This window comes from Prunus avium, chromosome 3 (assembly GCF_965620075.1).
Source record: "Prunus avium chromosome 3, drPruAviu1.hap1.1, whole genome shotgun sequence".
NCBI classification, from domain to species: Eukaryota; Viridiplantae; Streptophyta; class Magnoliopsida; order Rosales; family Rosaceae; genus Prunus; species Prunus avium.
This window is the reverse complement of record NC_142286.1, coordinates 34,256,536-34,278,717: the sequence shown is the minus strand read 5'-3', so window position 1 is coordinate 34,278,717 and position 22,182 is coordinate 34,256,536. Positions and strand designations below refer to the sequence as shown.

The window sequence follows — 22,182 nt, the reverse complement described above, 5'->3', positions numbered from 1 at the left end:
TTTACTAAATTATTCAAATAAGTTTGAATAAATGAGAGTCTCCCTCTCATTTGTAGTTTAATAAACTATCGTTTGTATTTATAAAAAAAATACAGGAATCAATAGCAACCCAAAAGAACGTAAAAACCAGAACATTTATCTGGGCCTAGAGAGCCCAATTCCAAGCCCATATCTCAAGCAACTTTCTTCTTGGATCATCTTTGGGCTTAATAGATATAAGCCTAGCCCAATTCATACCAAATGTTATGTTATAATATTTTCTTGTATCGTACATAGTGGATGTCAAGCATTGAACTCTTGGACGTCCTCTAGGAAGACTTCAGTTTATAGGTCTACTGTCCGGCGTTTAAGTTTGGATTGAAAGACTTATCTCTTGTCATAGTCTAAAATGAACATCCACATTTGGCATTCAACTTTCATTTCTTATAGAGAGAAACAAAATCCAAGAATTAAATAAGAACATTAACACAACCTTGTATATTCTTACCTCCTATATATGATCTTCATCAATATGGACTTAATTAATCTAATCACCAACCATTCCTGCTAATTAGGCCTGTTATCAAGCTTTCTGAGCCTCAATTTTCTCAGAAATCCAGCATGACGACCGGCAAAACCCCGCACAGAGGTCTTAAAATCTGCTGTGGTATAACAGCAATTTTCCTAGTTATTGTTGTCATTGTGCTCACAACATTATCACTCACCCTTTTGAAGCCTAAAGATCCCGAAATCAATGCCAAGCCAGTTGGCCTTGAGAACATTCAGTTTTCTCTGTTCCCAAATGTGACACTAAATGTCACACTAGGCATGCTTATTACTATAGAAAATAGGAACTATGGAAGCTTCAAGTACAAGAATTCCACGGCTTATGTTCATTATCGAAACAGCGTCGTAGCAGAAGTTCCAATTGAAGGAGAACTTGTGCCTGCAAGAGGCAAGATCAACATGACCACCTCTGTGGATCTCAAGGGAGAGACCATAATATCAAATCCCAATTTCATGGCAGATGTCACTAGTGGGAGCTTGAACATGACCTCAACTGCTAGTTTACATGGGAAAGTGAGTTTGCTCAAGATCTTCAAGTTCCCCGCGACGGCTTTTAGCACGTGTGACATCTCGTTTTTCATCCTAACTAAGAGTATTGATTCTAAATGCACGTCCAAAATCAAGTTATAAATGTTTACTGGCATTTATCATTCAAATGAACCCAATTTGCATATCTACCATTGTAAAGTCCTTTCCAGTTTTCTAGCTACATATGTAATGTTATTGTATGAATTAAAGAGAAGTGGTAAATTAGACTCAAAAGCTTTCTTCTGTGGTAAAAAACAGAACCCAAGATTCACAAATTGCAGCCTTTAGAGCATATGTTTTTGTTCAAGTAAATTATATAAGTAAGTTGCGGCTGTTAAAAGTTTTGAGAGCGCATATGCTACTTTCAAGAAAGAAAAAGTTTGATTGGGGAAAAGAAGATTTGCATTAGGCAAAGCCTGATATTCCGTAATCAAAGTGGATAAATTAAAGCCCGATGATAAAACATGCATGAACTTCACCTTCTTCACTGAACCATGCAACAAATCCATCTCAATCCTCCACTGCCTTCTTCAACCTTTGTCATCACTTTAGGACTTCAAAGATTACCCTAAAGTTGGTACATAGGAATTGGGAGGAAAGATAACTTAGCGAGATTAGTTGGACGTGGACAATTAAAGACAAAGACATCAAGAGAAAAACGCAAAAAGAAACAAATGATACGTCAAACCATCCAGCGTTATGGGCTTTTTCGGCATTAAAAGCGTGCATATATGACGTAATAATCTTCCTATCATCCACAAGAACTGCACATATATCATCGTAATGTTAGGTAGTATCCATTTTTTTCTTGTGTCTGACGCACTATGTTAGATTCTAATTACAGATACAATGAATCTTTTATTTTTCTTTTAAAACCGGTATAAAAATAATCTTTTTCCAAACTCTATTCCATGCAATTTTTTCTTTGTATCTGTATCAAGAAAATAACGATAACGAGAATGTTAGTTGTTGACTAACGACATAGATGTATCAAAATATTGAAATGTTTCTGAGGTGGAAGAACCACACCAGGGAGAGTGGAAAATGAAGTGAATGTAGACTAAATTTTACACTTACATATTCCTTGCAGGCCGCCTAAGATTTTCTCTCTCTCTCTCTCTCTCTCTCTCTCTCTCTCTCTCTCTCTCCTTTATTTTATTTATACACAAACACAAATAGGAGTATTATTTTATATATGGTTGCAAAGATACGAAAATAGATAATCAGATTATGCTCAGCTTAAAGTTTAGTTTAATGCAGAGAATATAGCGCCGGCAAGGAGATAACTTGCTTGCTTGCTATCCAATGTTTGGCTTGCTAGAAAAGCAAGTACATTCACGGGACAATTTTAAGGTGGCAAGATTTTCATGCTCATGTTGAGCAAACCAAATGTGTCCAAAGTCTCAAATTCTTCTTTTTCTTTTTTTAGTTTTTTGTTTGTTCACGGGACCTAAATGGCCATCATTATTTTGTCATCACGGGGTATGTTATGTATTACCATATTAGATAGCATTTGGAATATCATGTTCGTTTTAAAGTCAATGTAAAACCGAAATACAAGTAACATTTTGGTGAATGAATATATTTATATGGACCAAATGTGAGGAAGCTAAGAGCATCTCTAGCAGAGTTGTTATATTATGATTCTTAGTTATTTTGGCTAGAATGAGGACAAAATGCAGCTCCAGCAAACTTGCTATCGAACTCTCTATTTGTGTTTGGTGGCTCTCTATGTTTAGAGTACTTCCAACGGCAAGGCTTGCTCATGCAAAATGCCGCCTAGCCTCCCAAAACCCATCCCAGGGTGCAATCCAGCCCTAACAGGAATTGGGCCCTATCAAGCCAAGGGCAAGACTTGCATGGGTTGCTGCCTGGGCAAGTTGATCTCATGCTGATGTCAGTGTGACGTTAGCGGCCAATTTAAATACCAAAACCAAAAAAGTTTGAAAAAAAACCAAAAATTGCAGAATTTTTTTTTCTATAAATACCTACCCATGTTCTTCACTTCACACACCAAAACTTCATACAAATTTCCCTCCTCATATCTCATGTGAATAGTGGTTGCCCTTGGATTTCTATGACAATGGTTGGGAATGCATCAAAAAAATTGCTAGGACAGACACTATTCACATGAACAATAACTGCATTTACCTCCCCTTTCCTTTTGCCATGGAAAATGGGGGAAGTGCTCTTAGAGAGAAGGAGAGAGAAATTGAGAGTTCTCCATTTCTTCCTCTTCTCTCTCCCTAAGTCCACAACCCTCGCTCACCTCTTTTTATTTTTATTTTTTTAATGAACTTTTAATTTAGCGTGGAGGAGAGAGAAATAATAAAACATTAGAGATTAGCCAAAATAGAGAACATTATTGGAGGAAATATTTTTTAAAGTTGTTTGCTATAATAACTTTCTAACCATTTTAGTTAAAATTTGGCTAAAATTTAAAAAGGGTATTGATTTTCCCACTCCATTTTTATCCACTTACACTCCGTTTTTTTTAAATTGTATGTTCTCACTCCTCTTTTGTTCACTTACACTCTCTTTTATCTTATAGTAAAAATCATTCAAAAATAAAAGAGAGTGTAGATGGATAAAAGAGGAGTGGGAAAATCACCACCCTTTAAAAACTGTCTTGGAGAGGCTCTAAGGCATGGTGACAGGCACATGTCTAATTCAAATTGGCCTTCAATTCAATCAATGATCATTTACTCCGGGTGGGTCCCTGTGTTTTCTTTACTTAATTTTTTTATAATTTAAATTTTCTTATTAATAGATTTGTTTGTTTATTGTCGATGAATCTAGCTTATTGAAAAAGAGTAATGCTAATACCCCATTCCTAGCAACACACTAAAGCTTTAAAATTCTATTTAATTCTTATACACATGACAAGAGAATATGCACTCTAGTAAAATAAAGTGGCAACAATCATCACAATTTGGTGAAATTTGTGACTGTGACAAAAGGTATTAGTCATCTTTTTTGATTTTTTTGGTGACTAAAAAGGCTTTTAGTCACCTTTTTGGCTTTTTTTGGGTGACCAAATCCTTTAGTCACCCCCGCAACAGTCACCAAATAATGGTGACTGTTGCCACTTTTTTTTTTTTTTTTTTTGTAGTGATGAGATCTCAAAATCAATTTGAATTTTCTAGATAGCTAGTGAAATAGCCATTTAGATTTTTAAGTTGGATTTTCTTGATTAGTTGATTTGCAGAGTTGGGTTTGTTGAATCAAAGAGTTGGTTTTCGTTTTGGAGGGAGATCGCAAGAGGATAAGCAAAGGCCAAAAGGGAAGGAGAAGGCAGCCAAAGGGATACAACGAAGAAGAAGAAAAGTTGAAAAATATAAATTACTTAATTTTAAAAGGAAAAAAGTAAAATATGGTTGGCCACATTTAAGTGACGTGGCATATACACATCAACTACCTCATAAGGTGGTCAGCTAATGTGGTCAATATTGGGTGTCCAAATAGAATTACTCATTGAAAAATGACATTCATTTGTAGATTCGTGATCTCATGTTTAAATCTCATGGCATAATTGATGAATTTTTAATGAAGTGGCACGATTAGAATAAAAATCAAACAGATCAAAGCAGAGAAAAATCAAGTAAAGAATCCGAATCCGTGTGAGAAAGCTCCCCTCTCCCTTCTTAATTTTGGAACAAAAATGAAGATTTGTTTGTTTATTTATTTTTGCAACTGATAGATTTGTTCTTCTTCTTCTTTTTATGGTATTGACCTGTGAAGCAGACAATTGCCATTCCCGAAAATCACGCGCAGTATATAAAAGGAGTGAGTAACCATCTCAGGCAGTACTATATTAAGGTCCAATTATTTAGGTCGGCCGGTCTCAATCATACAAAATCAGAAAATCTTCTTCTTCCATTTTTTTCAATCTCAGGTACTTCCATAACTTAGAGAATAAGTTTGTTCTTCCATACACACACTGTGAGATAGGACAATTTACTGAGCCAGATTCAAAAAATAAAATAAAAATGGCAAAAAAATAGTTACTAAGATATTTTCAGATCATAACATTTTGGTGACATATCTAATAAATCATATATAATGGGGAGCCACTAAATCATTACTAGGAAAATATTATTTATTCTTTTTTATTTTTTTTAGAAAATATTACAAATTCAAAGCTATGCTCATATATATATATATATATATATATACATGTTATTATTATGCGGATACCATTACAAACAGATAAGAAAGAAGGGAGGGATGGTACAAAATACATGACGTACACACGATAATAACATTCGGATGTCCACATATATATATATATACACACATTATTATTGTGCGGATGTCATTGTAAACAGACAAGAAAGCAGGAAGGGATAATACAAAATACATAGCGTCCGCACGATAATAACATTCGGTTGTCCGCATAGGAGAGTTTATGTATATATATTAGCCCCATCGATATTATTTTGAAAAAAAGACTTGTAACGTATAATGTCACATTATTGTTATAGAGAATTCACATATTAAGCCCAGAATTCAAAAACATGAATAACCATTAAAACGAAAACTGATGAGCATGACATGACCCCACTGAGCATTACCATGGGTGTACAAAGAAACCCAGTTGAACTACACTTTGCTAATGGAAACCGCGTCTATATTCAGGCAAGCACTCCAATCCATTCTTTTATAAAATAAGTGTGAACATCGCTAATCCAAATTAAAGCAGTGCCGAAAGAAAAAAAAGTCTTCTAGAACACATGCATGCTTTGTTTTTATTCCTCGTGACGTTGCTGCATGTTTTAGTTAACTGACTTAGACCTTTGATCTACCACCCCCGCAAGTTGAAATCGCATTATTATTAGTGGTCGCTAACTATGTGATTGGCCACCTAACTTTGATTTGCATACTAATGAATTTGAAGGCAAAATTGAACGCATAACCAAAAAAGATTAAGATAATTGTCGATTCAATTGGACGTTAGCGTTGATGCTTATCCTGAAAATTAAACCCAATAAAAACTAATTGAATATTAGTTGGATTGGTCCAGATCTTTGGTGTGCTCCCAAACGATCTTGAATTCAAATATCCGTGTGTGTGAGTTTCCCCGTTCCATTTCTAATTTTGGGAACAACAACAAAAAAACTCAAGAAAAGAAAATATTTAGAGGGTTAAAAAAATCCATAATTATTGATTTGTCTCTAACCTAACCTAATCCAACCATCCACGAATAGCAAACCTTTTTTCTTTGGTCCTTGGTGAGTGGAGCACAAGATCGTGGGTAAACAACTAACTACCTAAGCACTCTCTCATAAACATTAATTTGCACAATATTATATGCAAAATAATCACAGCCGAACGGAATCCACAACTAATTATAGATAGTTGTATATATAAATTTCATACAATGGTGGGCCAAATGCTTCAAAGGAGCACTGCTCTTAATTTTTTCAAGAAATTCTTAACGTATTGGTGAGGAATCAAAGACTTAATATTTTACATCATTTGGGTCTTGGTTGCCACTTCGTTTTCCCTCAATTCGGTGTTTCAATATATAATTTGTCATATACTCGAGATCAATTTTCCTTTTTCCTCTAATATTCAAACTACACAATATATCATCATGTGGGAACTTGTAGAGCATTTGACAATACCTCACCATCTTGGACTGTCGAGAGAGAAAAGTGATTTTTGACCGTTCTAAGGAAAGAAATATAGCAAATGCATGTACATTTTTTTCAAAATATTCGTAGAATCTAAGTCATTCAAATCATCGATATAATTATATCTAGTTATTTCAAATTGATTATCGAGTTTGTACAAATCTTCCAATTATTAATGTAGACTTACTTGGTCCAATTTGTACTTATATTTACGCGATTTCTTGTCATTTTTCTTGTAGTCCCTTTTCTTCTGAACAATTAAACATGGACTAGAATCTGGTTTAATTAAACAGTACTAATCTAGGTGCATAATCAGTAGAGAAGGTATTATCCATTATAATCAAGTTGACAAACGCATCAAGAACCTTATATTATCCCACGCTATAGCACTATAAACAAGTTGACGTATATGCACCATCAACCTTTTTCTAGACTAGAACGACAAACATCCCTATAGGCTATGGCTAAAAGTGTCAATTAATACCCACTTTTGGGCATCCTTGCGGATAAAAAACACCATCAATCATGTCTTGTTTGGTCGCAAAGAAAATAAACATGTATAACTTTCTTAACTAATTGAGTCGTTCAAATATGCTCTGTCATGTTAGACTAATAGTTTCAAAATTTTAAGTTGAATGAGTCAATAATATATTGAATTACACCTAAATCGACAAACATCATAGAGTCCCTCTTTCCAAAAAATATATACAAACAAAGGCGGAACCACCCTTAGACTATGGTGGGCTCCAACCCAGTCCAAATAATAAGAATTTAGTGTTATTTTTAGGAAATTTTGTATATTTAGTGAAAATTTGCCCACCCAATTCCGCAAAAAAATAGTCTCTATTCCACCATAGCATCTCCTTAAACCGAAAAAGAAACATTTATAGCCCACCCGTATGAAAGTTCTTGGTTCCACCCTTGTATACAAAGCAAGCACATTGGTAGCATCTTAATCTTTAATTATGCAGAGAAGAATCAGATGGAAAAGGTTTAGAAGAGGGAATGTTATATTATAGAAAGAAAGTCAAAGGCCAGCAGCACAAGAATAAATGGTGGGAATATAGCTGAGCTGATCAATGTTTCTAAACAAAAACTCTACGCAAGCAAGCTAGCTAGCTCTTATTATGAATGCGGTCTCTCACCTGCCTTTAATGCTCGTGCACATGGAGGGGTCTTTGTGTTGCAGCCGTTTCTGAGTATTTTTTTTATGAATGAATGGCCTGCAAGAGGTTGAAGATGAATTAATATTAAAACCTATCAATCTACTTTTTTTTCTTCCTTTTTTTAATGTCTAGGTACCATCTCTATTTTATATTGTTTGCTCTGAGCGTACAAGGAACTTACATCCTTTAGGATTTAGTTGTTGCGATTCGCATGCCCTCTGCATTATATATTAGTAACCAATTATTATTATTTATTATTTATCTTTATAATAAGAACTATTTGAATTTTATTATATGGTATTTTGTATAAATATATATATATATATATATATATATATACACATGTTGGATGAGTCGATGTAAAGAAATGTAGCAAGGGGACGCAAAGGGCCGGCCTTAAGCATTTCTTCCAAATTAATAAAACTGTTTACCAGTCCACCTCATGTAACTTTTCAATTAGCTTTATAGATAATTACGTAGTGATTGTGATTGTTTCTTACCCAACACCGACCACGGAACATCAAACACATGCTTATGCTGTCAGACTGTAAATACATCTAGACCACACAATCAGTTAAAGAAACAACGGTTTAGACTTGTTTTAGCAAAATAAGCGTAAAATCTGATAAGAGAACTTTTTCCAATTATTTACATCTAATAGGTTCCTTTGTTAACAAAGCCAAGTTCTTGTGAATACATACGAACGGGAAGATATGATCTGGAATTTCAAAAGCTATACAACATAAGTACGGATGGATCCTTTATACAGTAAGTTTGGCTACAACCAGCAGAGAGATTGAGATGGAGATTCTTCATTAATTGACAAACGTGAAATTAAACAAGATAGTTGGCTAACAAGGACATAGGAACCAAACACAACCCTCTTTTCTTTAAGTCTGTGCTGTCAGTTTTCCCGCAACAATCATTAGTCTTTTCATGATCATCTGCCTGCTCCAGTTCCGCAAAATGCTCACCCTCTTTACCCTACAAAACCATCAGGACCAAAAAAAAGATATAAATTGTTATAATCAACCAATAATTCATTTCATTCCCAAGAAAGAATTAACAGAAGACATATTAAGGGGGAAAAGAAAAAGAAAAGTAGTACCAAAGAATTAATATTGATATGATGATCATCTATCTTTCTGGGATTTATACCAACTGGTCTCAAATCACCAATCTATTAACAAAGATGACAAAAGACCAACAAAAAGTCAATTGCCAAAAACTAAAAATACTAAAGGGGAGAGAGAGAGAGAGAGAGAACATAAAAATCGAAAAGGGAACAAGTAATTTGTATGTGTGGCTCATGGGACCTTGGGACTATTAACAGGAGAGCTAGCAGTATCCTCCAAATCATCACCAGAAATCTTCTTGGTTCTTGTTTTCTTGAAGGTTAATTTCTTGGGAAAATTATTGGGTGAGCCCCCGATGTAATTAGAGCATGTATGTTGGTTTTGGTTGTTGTAAGAAGCTAATTTCCATGCAGCCCCAGAAGCAGCATCAGAAACCATAGAAGAAGTGCAGCCAAAACTAGAGCAGAGACTTTGTTCTTCTGCTGCTGCTTCTCCTTCCCTGTTGTTGGTGTTATTGTTGTTGTTTGAGAAGTCTTCAAAGTAAGCAGTCCAACCACTCTCCTCCTCAGTGCATGAGTATGTGGTTTGCTTAGAAGGAACAGCTTTGATCAGAGATGAATTACGAGATTTCTCCATCATCAATCAAATGTTTGCACAAGAAGAGGCTGCTAGATTTGTTTTGCTTGGTTTTGGTGGGTTTTTGAGGGACTTTTAATTCTAAAAGAGTGGATTTAAATTTATAACTGAAAGAGATGATTAAAGAACGGAGAAAAAGAGGGAACCCATCATGTAAGAATCTGAGTGTGGGCCAGAGAGAGAGAGAGAGAGAGGAAGTTAAAACCAGCAGTTGCCACATAAAACCAAGGCTGAGAGAGAGAGAGAGAGAGAGAACGTGCAAGGAAAAAATACAGGTTATATGAGGCGGAGGAGTTGACCTTTGTGGTTATGATCAAATGGGATTTTCACACCAATTAGACCCATTTTTTCTTTATTATGACTTGTGGCTTCATGGGTTTCAACTAATCCCAATTAATGAGTCAATAGCTAACCAACAGCACAAAACTTGGACTGCAGGCTATATAGACTGGTTCATATAATAATAATATAGAATGCTACAATTTAGGGCCTTAGAAATTGAGCTTCACAAACACGCAGAGCCCAAGCTGGAAATTTGGGTCTTGAAAATTTCAAACCAACTGATAAATTCATGACCAGAATAAATATTACTAACTTGAAATTTGACAATCCTATGCTGGCCCAAATTTGACTGGCACTTGATGACTTATCAACCACCTAGCCAAGACAAACACCGATAGTTTGGTCACTTGACTCATTTCATAGCAATTCATCAAATTCAGAGCCAATTTGACTGTAAAATATTCAAAATCTGTTCAACTCACCTGACCAGTCCTCAACCAATCCTTACAAAAGTTAGTGTATGTGTATACTTTTCAATTCACCAATTGGTTATAGGTTAGGCAGGTTCACATACAGATACAGATCGTGCCAAGGTGTTGGCAAATCCTCAAGGTATCTGATTATATGGGCCAGAGTTTTCTTGGTCAGCCGCTCATGACATAACTAGAATGACATATGACTCCGAATTTTCAAACCATCTCTAGACGTCAATATCAATTAAAACTCAAGCAAACCAATCATCCTGCCAAACCCACTTTACATATCTATAATGGTTAATCATATATATATTAAGCGATAGTCTAAACTACAAGGAGAGAGGGTTTCTCACACACACTACCAAGGTGTCATGGAAGTTTGAACCTAAGACAACTTTTTTGCAAGTCAAGTCCATTTTTCACTAGGCTAGACCTTATTGACAATTAATCAACCATTAATAACCACACAAGTTTAGGATGGTGGGACAATCAATATTGCTTCTACTGGTGTATGTTCCAGTAAGTTTCTATCTTCCTCCATCATAAAAGAAAAATTCCTCATAACGAACATGTGCTCTGCTTATATATAGAATCTGGGATCGTTTGGTGACAAACGACCAGTCGAAGTAGTTTTGTTTCATTAGAGACTTAAGAACGAAATATCCATACTTGTCCTCTGCACAACAACAATTGGCCATATATACATATATACACCATTTAGGCTTGGCAGTGCAGCAAACAGGCAAACCAATACCATTAACCAGTTCAATGTCTCAGCATCATCATATCAGACAAAAACATGCATGTTTTCTGGCTCACTGTAATTCTGGAAGGTTCCCAGTTTGGCCTTTTGGATGCATTCACTTGAATGTAACCGTTACGCCAAAAAGGTTAACCATTTCTTATAACAAGAGATTTGATTGAATCTAATATTCCCATCCTAATACAACTTGAGCTGAGCACAGATTAGTTTAGCATTTTCGGCTTTTGTGGTTTAGTTTTGCGAGCATGTTCAGAGAAAGTTTGAAATTTGAGCAGATTTGGAACTTTGCAGAGACATGCAGCAACATTTAGATTAATATGTTCATCATAATTTGGCCACCGTATTATCTAATATGCTTTAGCCTTCTTCTATACATAATCAAGTTGCTCCTTTTTGAAATTTTTAGTTCGATTGTGCTGACAAAACGCTTTGTCTACCAAAATAATATACAGATACCCAGGGCCCAAGGCCTAGGAGTGGGCTCAAGAGTCAACTAGGGTTACGAAGAAACCTTGGCCCATCATAACGTTTCTTTTTTATTTTGGGTTATGGGGAGGCCATAAGGCCCAAACAACAAATAACATTATTTTCACATCCAAATAATTGAATCCGTTTTACTGCAATAACTTTAACCATTGTGCGGACAACTATTTGATGACAAAAGAACATGGAACCACATTTTCCTCCATTTTTGGCAATGTTTTAACGAGGCCACCTTAATCCAGTAAGTTTGGTTATATGTTTTCTTTGCCATTGGTGGAATGAAAGTTTCTTATTTGATCCAAATAAAAACAGAGCATGAAACCATCTCTATATATATAAAGTTGAAGGGTTGTTAATTTCAGAGGGAATGAAATGTTGTTTTCTCGACCTACAACCTGAGGAAAAAAGAGTGAATGTCAAAATTCTTCGTGCCCACCAAGATTACATATCTATTTCTATGGAAAAAAACACATTTAAAGAAGTATGTATCCCATCTCAAACATTAAACGGTATATGATTTAATGTTCATAACTCTTTAATTTGAAGTACTGGTGCATATAGTATGCACGTGCATTGCTATGCTCTTAATATCCAATAATTTAATAGATGTGTGCCACCAAAAAAATCAACACAACATATTAATATACTCTGTGATGTGTTTAATAAGATGGATAGGGTTTCACATTCATATCAATCTGTTTTTTTCTTTTTTTCTTTTTTTTTTGGTAGTACAAGCGATTGGGAGAGGGGGTTTACACAAATATTTATTGGTGTCTGGGGGTTTCGAACATCTGCCCACATAAATAGAGGTGAAAAAGCTCAATCAACTTAGCTATACCCCACTGGTCATTCATATCGATATATTGATGCTCATATCTTGATCAACTTTTTATTTTAAATTTTCAATACAAGTGACAATTCATGCATCTGACCAAAGATACAACTACAAGGCATCATTTGTACAATAAATAAGAAAAATTGTCATGAAATATCAATGTACCAAGCCTTTTTGATAGTACACTTCTACATAGTAAAATGATGGTTTTTTTATAAAAAAAAAAATATCCCCTTTCTTTACCATAACATAACACTTTTGTTTGGTAATTGTTCTCTCACCAATTTATGTACTTAACAATGCAGCATACAAGTGAATAATATCACAAATAATAATTTTTGTGTTTATATATGAGAAAATCAGGCCCAAAAGAAGGGGCATGAGAAAGATCAAACTCATGAACAATTCAAAGAAGCTCCACTTCTAGATCTACATACTTATTCTATGATTCCTAGTTGTTCCTTTATTGTATTGATAGAGAGGGATGGTGGGATATGGGCACATAAATGTAAAGTCGCATGAAAAAATAACAAAAGAAATTTATAACTCAGTATGCCCAGCTTAGTTAATGCTAATACATATATGCAACTTGCAAGCAGAGACAGAGAATATATCAAGTTATTTATCACTTGAGACAAATAAAAATGTATAACTAGACCTTTGAGACAAATGCCAATGACTCTGGAGACTCTGAATTATTGTGCAAGGGAACCCAATAATCCTTTTTTGTTATACTGAAATCCAACAAGAAAATCGCTAAAAATTATCAGTTAATAGAAGACATTATTTAGGTTTGACTTGCTCAATTAATAGAAGACATTATTATGAGCAAGAAAAGATAATTGAAACCTTCAATTGAGCTGATGGACTGGTAGAGAATAGTGGTGGCTGACTTATTTGAGAGTGCATTTGAAAGTGCTAAAAATCCAATGCTTCGATATTGTTTGGCCAAAAAGTTTAGAAGCGCTTTTGGGTCATAAAAGCGCTTTCTAGGAAAGTACCTGTTATGTGCTTATTCAGGAAGAAAAAGTGTTGGAACTCATTGTTGTCCCACATCGGCCAAACAATATCGAAGCATTGGATTGTGCAGGTGGTAAAGTGGGGACAGTATCGGTGTTGTTGGAGTGGGCCCTCGGCCCGTTAACCTGGAAAATTCAACAAAAAACACTAGCATTCTTATGAAAATTTCAAACATCTTTATAATAAAAGTGCTTTTACTAAAAGCGCTTATAAGTAGAAGTGCTTCCTAAAGAAGCAATCCTAAACTAGCCATGAGACTCTAAATATTTGAAGAGCTTGTGCTGAAGCTTTCTTACTTTGACCTCATCAGCAAGAAACTTAGAAAGAAAAAAAAGGTTGATTTCTTCTTTGGTTTACTCTCCAACACATGATCTCGATTTTTGGCGTCAAATGATGACCGAAGAAAAAAAGCCAACTTGCCTTTGCCCCAAGGTACATGACAGCTGCAGGAGAGAGCCCATGGAAGGGCCAAGATACAGTTGGGGGATGGCCCTGATATCAGCAGGACCTACAAGAAATGGACATGGCTTCTTGGCAGGACCTGCTGCGTGTGACTGGTTGAATATTATGGCAGATCATGATAGGCACAACACATAATTCATGGATCAAGATTCCTATTTGCTTCATAATTGCAACTTTGTGATTTTGTTTTATGGATGAGGAAATCATGTTGTTTTGCTTCAAAATACTGTATATAGTATCTATCTCTAAGTACAAAAAACAATATTGTGAATAAATATTCCAATTGAAGGAATAGAACTCCTCTCTCTCCGTATATAACTATCATAGAGCAATTATCTCCACACCTAAAATCAGAGTTGGAATCTTCGTTTCTTATTAATTACCTGATAAACAGATATAACAACAGTGACATATTACGAATAATTAGTTATTTGTATAATTATTATTATCTTGCATTCGATCCGAAATGCGTCTAAGTTATATTTAAATGCATTAGCCATAAATCCATAAGACCAGGATAATTATGTATACAACAGAATGTCTTTTAGCCTAGGAATGTTTCCATTGGAATTTGTTATCGTTTTAGATATCTAATTACCAAAGCATATCGCGAGAATAATCAATTCTTATCGATGGACACAAGAATGAATGAGTTTTATGGATTACAAAGCAATTCCCTAATTAAATAAAGAAAAGACCCAAAAGGAATTACTGATCACAAGATCATGTGCTGCTGAAGGAGAGTTAAAAGAAGTGCAAAAAAATAAAAAATAAAAAAATAAGGAAGGAAAAGTTGAATAAATTAGTTGCATAAATAGACAAGGACTGTGGTGCAAATGGCACCACGTAACATCTTGTATGGGCAGGACTTGGTATCATTGCATCACAATATATATATTTATTTATTTTTTTATTTTTTTTTTATGGCCATAAAAAGGTATATGTAAATGGGGCATGATCATGTGATATCCATAATTAATTATCTTCTACAAAATTCCTTCTGTTAGTTTGTGGTCCTTTGTGGATATACATGCAAAACTCTTGAAATATAAAAGAAATATTCCAAGAATTGGTTTCATACTTTGACTATAGCTGGACCAGCACAAACCTTTACAAATATAAATTATTAAAATATGTTCATAAAAGAACGATTAACGGGTCTAGCTCAGTCAAAAAGGGTCTTAACTTGCAGATCAGGTTCGAATCCCATAACATTGTAGTTGTGTATATATGAAACCCCATTTCCTGTAATTTAGACTATCACTTGTATAATTTTATCTCTTTTTTAAAAAAAGACTAAAATAAATCAATTCAATATTACAGGACCAAAACCTAATTGAGATATTTAGTCATATACCCAATCTTAGCACTAATAATATAGACAAACCTTACACCATTTAATTTATATAAACAAACCCAAAAATACCCAAAAAATGACAGTTAGCCCTATTAAATTTAATTTTAATTATTAAATTACTTAGATGCCCTATTGAGTGTTTTTGAATTTTTTTATGAGGTTTTGAGGTTGAGTTTGTTTTAAGAAATCAATTACAGTTTTGTAATTTAAAAGTCTTTTTGTTATGTTATAAATAGACTTTGGGTGTGTTTCTAAAGTCCATTTCATATAAGGTTTTCTTTTATAATTTGGGCTCTTATATTAGATATAATAGTGAATCTCTCTACTTAATTAAACACAATCCCATCTCCAGATCTTCATACCATACTTCAATGGCGGTGTAGGTGCGGAAAGCTGAAACTAGCTTTTGTGGCAGACGTTCATAATTGTGAACCTGGCCACGTCCTAATTTAAATTCTAAAAACGACATGTTTTATATATGAATAAATCGAATGATTGATATGCTTTCTCAATCGACATTGAAAAATATGTGGACACTAATATGGTATACACGTATGTATGACAATGATATACGATTTATTAAAATATAATAAATTAATTAGCATGCCTGATATATCATCCTCTATGACAACGGTACCTACTATTACATTATATATATGTTCCATGTTATTAGAATATGACGCAATGCACCAAACCAAAGTAGTAAAAATAATCGGTTTCTTTTTATCGATGTAATTGTGTGTGTGACTGTCGTATTGACAAATTACTCTTTTTCATGGTATGCAACCTTTTTTTAAATCATCAAGTTTTACCAGATTGTTGTTTTCTTCACCAATGGGTTAAAAAGAAATCGAGGAAAAATGTTAAAATATGTAGCTTCTTTATAACTAAAATGTACATATATTTAACATGTAACAAACTTGATCATTCGTTATCATTTGTGCCATGTACCCTAATCTCATTAATGCAATTGCATTCTTGGAATCTTGTTGTTGAAACTTTAAAATAAATTTTAAGAAATTAGAAAGGGAGGAGAGAAAGAGATGCTTGAGCTATGATTTCCTCTTTGGCTACGTTTTCCACTAACCCACCATAACATTTCTGAGGTTTAAAGGGGAGCTTAAGAAGGGAATTCCTGAAAAGCCAAAAAAAAAAATGATGATTGATCTGAGTGGGACAGATGAAAGAGACAAGGCAGCACCTAGACCGTCCGATGAGGATGGAGCAACAAACGTGGACCATAGGATTAGGGTGCCAACGTTTCCGTGTGAACAAGGTGGAGGAAATTCTTTGGCGCTAAATGAGGGTACCAAGTTAGAATAGCAAACCTTTTTTCCTCCATTCATCATAGAAAGATATGTTTTAGCGTCTGATCTCTACCTATGTTTCGGTGTTGGATTTCTATCATAATTATTTTTGCGATTTTTTCATGTTTGGAATAAGTCGTATAGACCCAAATCTCTGTCTAATGGTACGAAGTTAGAATAGCGAACCTTTTTTCCTCCATTCATCATAGAAAGATATGTTTTGGCGTTTGATCTCTACCTATGTTTCGGTGTTGGATCTCTATCATCATTATTTTTGCGGTTTCTTCGTGTTTGGAATAAGTCGTATAGACCCAAATCTCTGTCTAATGGTACGAAGTTAGAATAGCGAACCTTTTTTCCTCCATTCATCATAGAAAGATATGTTTTGGCGTCTGATCTCTACCTATGTTTCGGTGTTGGATCTCTATCATCATTATTTTTGCGGTTTTTTCGTGTTTGAAATAAGTCGTATAGACCCAAATCTTTGTTTAATGGTACGAAGTTAGAATAGCGAACCTTTTTTCCTCCATTCATCATAGAAAGATATGTTTTGGCGTCTGATCTCTACCTATGTTTCGGTGTTGGATCTCTATCATCATTATTTTTGCGGTTTCTTCATGTTTGGAATAAATCATACAGACTCTTTGAGTTTTCTGTGTAGTTTTCACCTATTTTTTTGTGAGAGTTTTTCACCTATCTTTTTGTGAGAGTTTTTCACCTCTCTTTTGTGAGAGTTTTCCACCTCTCTTATGTGAGTTTTCTTTGTATTGTTATGGCTTAAGTTTTTCAAACTTTATATCTTTTTTGTTGTTCTGAGTTTGCACTATTTGTTGGAATGCCTATGCTAGAGTTTTTTTGATCCTGCATCATTAGTGGATGAGCCCTATATTGTCTTAATTTTGATGTTAGATCGTTTCGTTATTGTAATGACCCTTTGTGGCTAGTTTGTATTGGCCCTTTTGTGACTAATGACTTTTTTAGTTGAATTATGAATGTAATTCTAGAATTTCTCAAAAAAAATATCTATGCTACAAAACTACACTTTATATCATTCAATTTATAAAGTCTCAAAGCTTCTAAACAAGATAAGTCTTTAAAACAAGTCCAAGTGGCCTTTAAGACAAGTTCAAGTGGTAACAGAAAGTGAGATAATAAGTTAGAATTCGAATAAGTTTGGTTCTCAAACAAAGAAGTCGTAACAAGATACAACATCAATTTGTATACATATGTATATTTAAAATAATGTCCTAAATTGAAAGGGCTAAAATCAAACTTTATTGTACCACCAAACTCTTACTGGTTTTTTGTTTTATATGAAAAACATCTTAATTAAAAATGACATTGTACTTGAAATCGATTTGGTTATTTTGATAATCCAATAACGATTATAAATGGCCCAACAAAAAATGTAATCAATATTATATTTTATGAGTTTTTTTTTATTTAAACCCCACTTCTCTTTGTTCACCCTATATTCTAAGTTCACCCAAACTTCTAATTCAATGTTCACAATTTCTAAGAAAACCCCACTATCTTCCCGAACTACCCTTAAATATACACCGAGTAGAAAAAATAAAAAATAAAAAACTCATCAACTTCACACCACACACCACACACCCGACAACCCGTTATCTTGCCCCTCACCACTCTAAGTTCACCTCAACCTCACATTACTTGAAGAGATAAAAACACTGTTGTCAAATGTGTTTGTGAAGAGAAGATGAGAGTGTAGGGTTTGTGAAGAGAAGATGAGAGTGTAGTAGGTTTCTATGATTGAAAGAGAAGAGTAATCTGACATTAGGGTATAGAGGAGTTTGTGTTTTTCTAAAACTTAATATGAAGAGTGGGTGTGGGTGTGGGGTGTGTATATAGATGTACTAGGGTTAAATATTAAGTTGGATGACTTTTTTGTCTTTTTACAAAATAATAAAACTTAAGAGCTTAATGATTTAATTATTGAGGTGAATAAAGTGAAGTGTGGGGTTTAAATAGAAAAATTCTAGATTATAGCCAACCATACGAAGGAATTCATGATTGCATGTTTCTGAATCGAAATTCATTTCTAGAAGAGCACAATCAAGTAGTCTACATATCGTGATTTTCGAGTCAAAAATCTAATGAGTAACAAAACCTACTATTTTGAACTTTCATACCACTAGAAAAATAAAGTTTGATTGTAAATTCCTAAATCAACTCATTCCTGAATTCCGATCACTTGCCATTTGACTTGCAGTTTTGTGTGGGACCCACCTTTCCTTCCCTAGAAAGTATGGTAGTTGGTTGGCTACGAGTGGCTGCCGGGTTTCTAATTTCGTACTGAATGGAACGCAGCGTTTGACTTTTGATCAAACTTGAAAGCCAACATTTCGAGCCCAACCAAATGATGTTGATATATAAAAGTGGCTTTTGGACTTGGAGCTAGTTGGAAATTTGATTGTGGATGAATTTCGTATTTTAACTATTTCTATTTATGTTATGGGAATTGGTTAATAATAATAAATAAATAAAAAGAATTACAAGGATTGAGATGGAATTGGTTTCAATTATGGATAAGGTAGAAAAATGTGTAGACGATGGTTGGTAAATTATGTGAGATCGAAGGGGTTATGGTACGCAATAATGCAAGAGAGGCATGAACGTAGTAAATGGCATTTGCCATGCAGACCCTGTGTTGCTCAGTCTCATTTATTGCCAGACCCAGAGAAGAAGATTGTAGAGGGGAGAGGGAGGGGGGTTGCTCTGTGTCCTCTCTATTCCATGGAAATCAATCACACTAGTTTCACTTCTACCAACCTTCTTCTCACGTGCGACATCTATAAATGTATTTAAACCCTGAGATTACATGCATGATATTATTATTATTTTTTTAACATATCTCTTATAAAATATCATGTTATTTGTCAACGGAATCCAACCCAACGGAAATCTTAGGTTTGAAATCTCATGACACCGTAATAGCATGCGTAACCCGTATTCTCTCGTAAAAAAAATCATGTTATTCACGCGAGGGGCCCAAAAATCACACAACAGCAATCTCATATTGCATCCTGTGTTTATCGGCGTGTGCAAATCAACCTTTTGTTTGTTTTTCTAATGGCCATGTAAAAGTGAAAGGGACCTAATTAATATGCCATGGTCAAACCATGAAGGTTTCTCTTTCGCATTTGTATGTCATTGATTAATGGAACATGATTATTTTACAAAACTAATTGGCATCAACCTTAAAAAAAAACAAACAAACAAACAAAAAAGGTACACTTTTTTTTACAGAATTTAAATATGTACACCTACGTTTCATTATCATATAGTTAATTTCGACAAAGATCATTATTGTTGCATTGCGTCACGTCACAGTCCAAGTGTGTTAATTTTCCAAATTAATACATGTATTATATATTGGAACACTTGTGTTGTGTTAATGGGTATAATCGACATTGATATTATATGCAAACCAAACTTTGGATACCAAATTCATTATTAAAGATGAATATTGTTTGGCTCATTAAATTTCAGGATATATTTCTTTGTTTATTTATTTTATTATAATTTTTAGAGGAAATATTTCTTAGTTGGACATTATCTTCATATGGATTGCACCTAGTACGGGCTTGTGCTTTGGTTGGACAACCTGTTAACCTGGTTTGTGCTTTCCCCAAGGAAAAAACCCTTATAGAGCTTATTTGGAAAGAAAACCACAAAATTAGTCGACTTGTCATTTTCTAATTGGTTCTTATAAAAATTTTACACACTAAGAACCAATTAGAAAATGACCAGCGGCTAGTTTTGGATTTTTCTCTCCAAATAGGCTCTATATGGATTTTTATATAATATTTCATACTAAAATTCATACTCGTATTTTTGTTGTATATAAAATCCATACTGTCAACTTATACTCATTTGTTTTTCCATTTAAAAGAATGTCTCAATGTCGTTTTTAGTTTCCAATTCTGTCGTAATTTCGTTGTTTTCAACGTCACTTTATTGCATCTTTACATTTTTTAAATTTTGTCTAAAATGTTTTTCTTACCTTGTGGACCGTAATTTTTATAATTGGATGTTTCTTTTAATTGATATGAATTTAGATTTCTCTGTTCATTACGTAAATTGGTATTAGATAACATAAATTCAAGAAACTTTGTTACCACATACCATTTCTTTGTACCATATTCACTCTCACATGGTTCAATAATCTTTTGGCTATGAAGCATGTGATTAATAAATATCATACATGTTGGACTAATCTATATATTGTCTCATTATCCATGTGGATGAACCTCTAAATAACATTTAATTTGGTGAATCATATTTCACTACTTCATCAATACAATCTAAGTATAATAAAGCAATGAATTTTGCTAATATGCGCTTGAATCACCGATACTCGGGGCCAGCCTCCATGGAGCTCCCTTACCGCTCCCCCCCTTCACCCTTTTAATGGCTAGGAATCGGTGGAGAAATTTTGTGTTATATATGGCAATCTTTCTGATAGACGAATTATACCAAGAACTTTCATATTTGTGAAAAAAGAGAAAAGAACAATTTATAATATTACCCCTCTTACATTAGTTGATACTTCAAAGCGGTTTTACCTGGAATGAAACAAATATATGATTCTAGCAAGAGATGTTTGCAAAGGTGATTGACAATTGTTTGTTAATGTGGATGATATAGCAAAGCTCATATATCTTAATGCTTTCTCTGTATCAACATGCCGTCCTACCTTAATAATTTTTCTACATGAATTTGTTGAGAGTATTTGTCCCATATTGGAGAATAGAAACCTTGAGTGCTTAAAAAGATCTTGGCCCCTGATCTCCACCCAACATGAATTCATTTTGAATTGGATGATCAAATTCTAATATGGTATATCAAAGCAAGCTATCCACGTGTTGGTAAGAATAGTCACCTGCGCGTGGACGTGAAGATCTTAATATATAACTATTTAATGTTGTGTATCGTTTCATGATCACCATATAAATTTTAATAATTGAATGAATTTTATCAAGCCACCTACACGTGCATGAATGATTGACAATCGTTTATTAACAAATCTCATGATATGATCTAAATTAATTTACAATAGACAATTGCCTACTTATACGTAGGCGACTCTTTGCTAGCAAATCTCATATCTCAATACTTTTTACATATCAAAACGCGCGCCCTAACACGTTGACAAATAATGATCTAATGTGGTGGATTACATTTTCATTATTTCATCAATCCAATCTAAGTTTAATAACTCAAGGAATTTAACATGTGCACATCAATGACCGAAACGTGTATGGGTAACTGGCAACCATATATTGATATTGCATAACAAAAATTTGCATTAACCTTCGGCTCATAATTGCCTACCCATACATGGGCAACTGATACTAGCAAAGCTCGTATCTAATCAATACTATCAATACTTTCTTTCACCCTCATACCTCATGACTTTCTATGTATCAATACATGGGAAAACAAAGCGTTATTAAGTAGTTCACAGCATGCAAAAACCAAAAACCAAGAGCACCAACAACTTACAATTTCATACCAGTAAAATTGTATTCCCTTCTTCACCATGGGGAATATTATTTTATCCATTTGAAAAATAAGTACGGTTG

The 22,182-nt window shown here is 34.1% G+C and overlaps 2 protein-coding genes across 2 annotated transcripts; one reads left to right on the top strand and one right to left on the bottom strand.

Annotated features, from left to right (window-relative positions):
* The first annotated feature begins 552 nt into the window (after positions 1–552).
* LOC110764227 (late embryogenesis abundant protein At1g64065-like) lies at positions 553–1,321 on the top strand. Its single transcript, XM_021967141.2, has one exon. The coding sequence runs from the start codon at positions 601–603 to the stop codon at positions 1,174–1,176; it is 576 nt and encodes a 191-aa protein (XP_021822833.2). The 5' UTR covers positions 553–600; the 3' UTR covers positions 1,177–1,321.
* Positions 1,322–8,497: 7,176 nt separating this feature from the next.
* LOC110764245 (vascular-related unknown protein 1) lies at positions 8,498–9,856 on the bottom strand. The gene is made up of 3 exons (XM_021967167.2): positions 9,193–9,856; positions 8,985–9,056; positions 8,498–8,860 (listed from the first exon to the last, which is right to left on the bottom strand). Exons 1-3 carry the CDS (start codon positions 9,589–9,591, stop codon positions 8,711–8,713), a joined length of 621 nt encoding a protein of 206 aa, XP_021822859.1. The 5' UTR covers positions 9,592–9,856; the 3' UTR covers positions 8,498–8,710.
* Between the last annotated feature and the right edge of the window lie 12,326 nt (positions 9,857–22,182).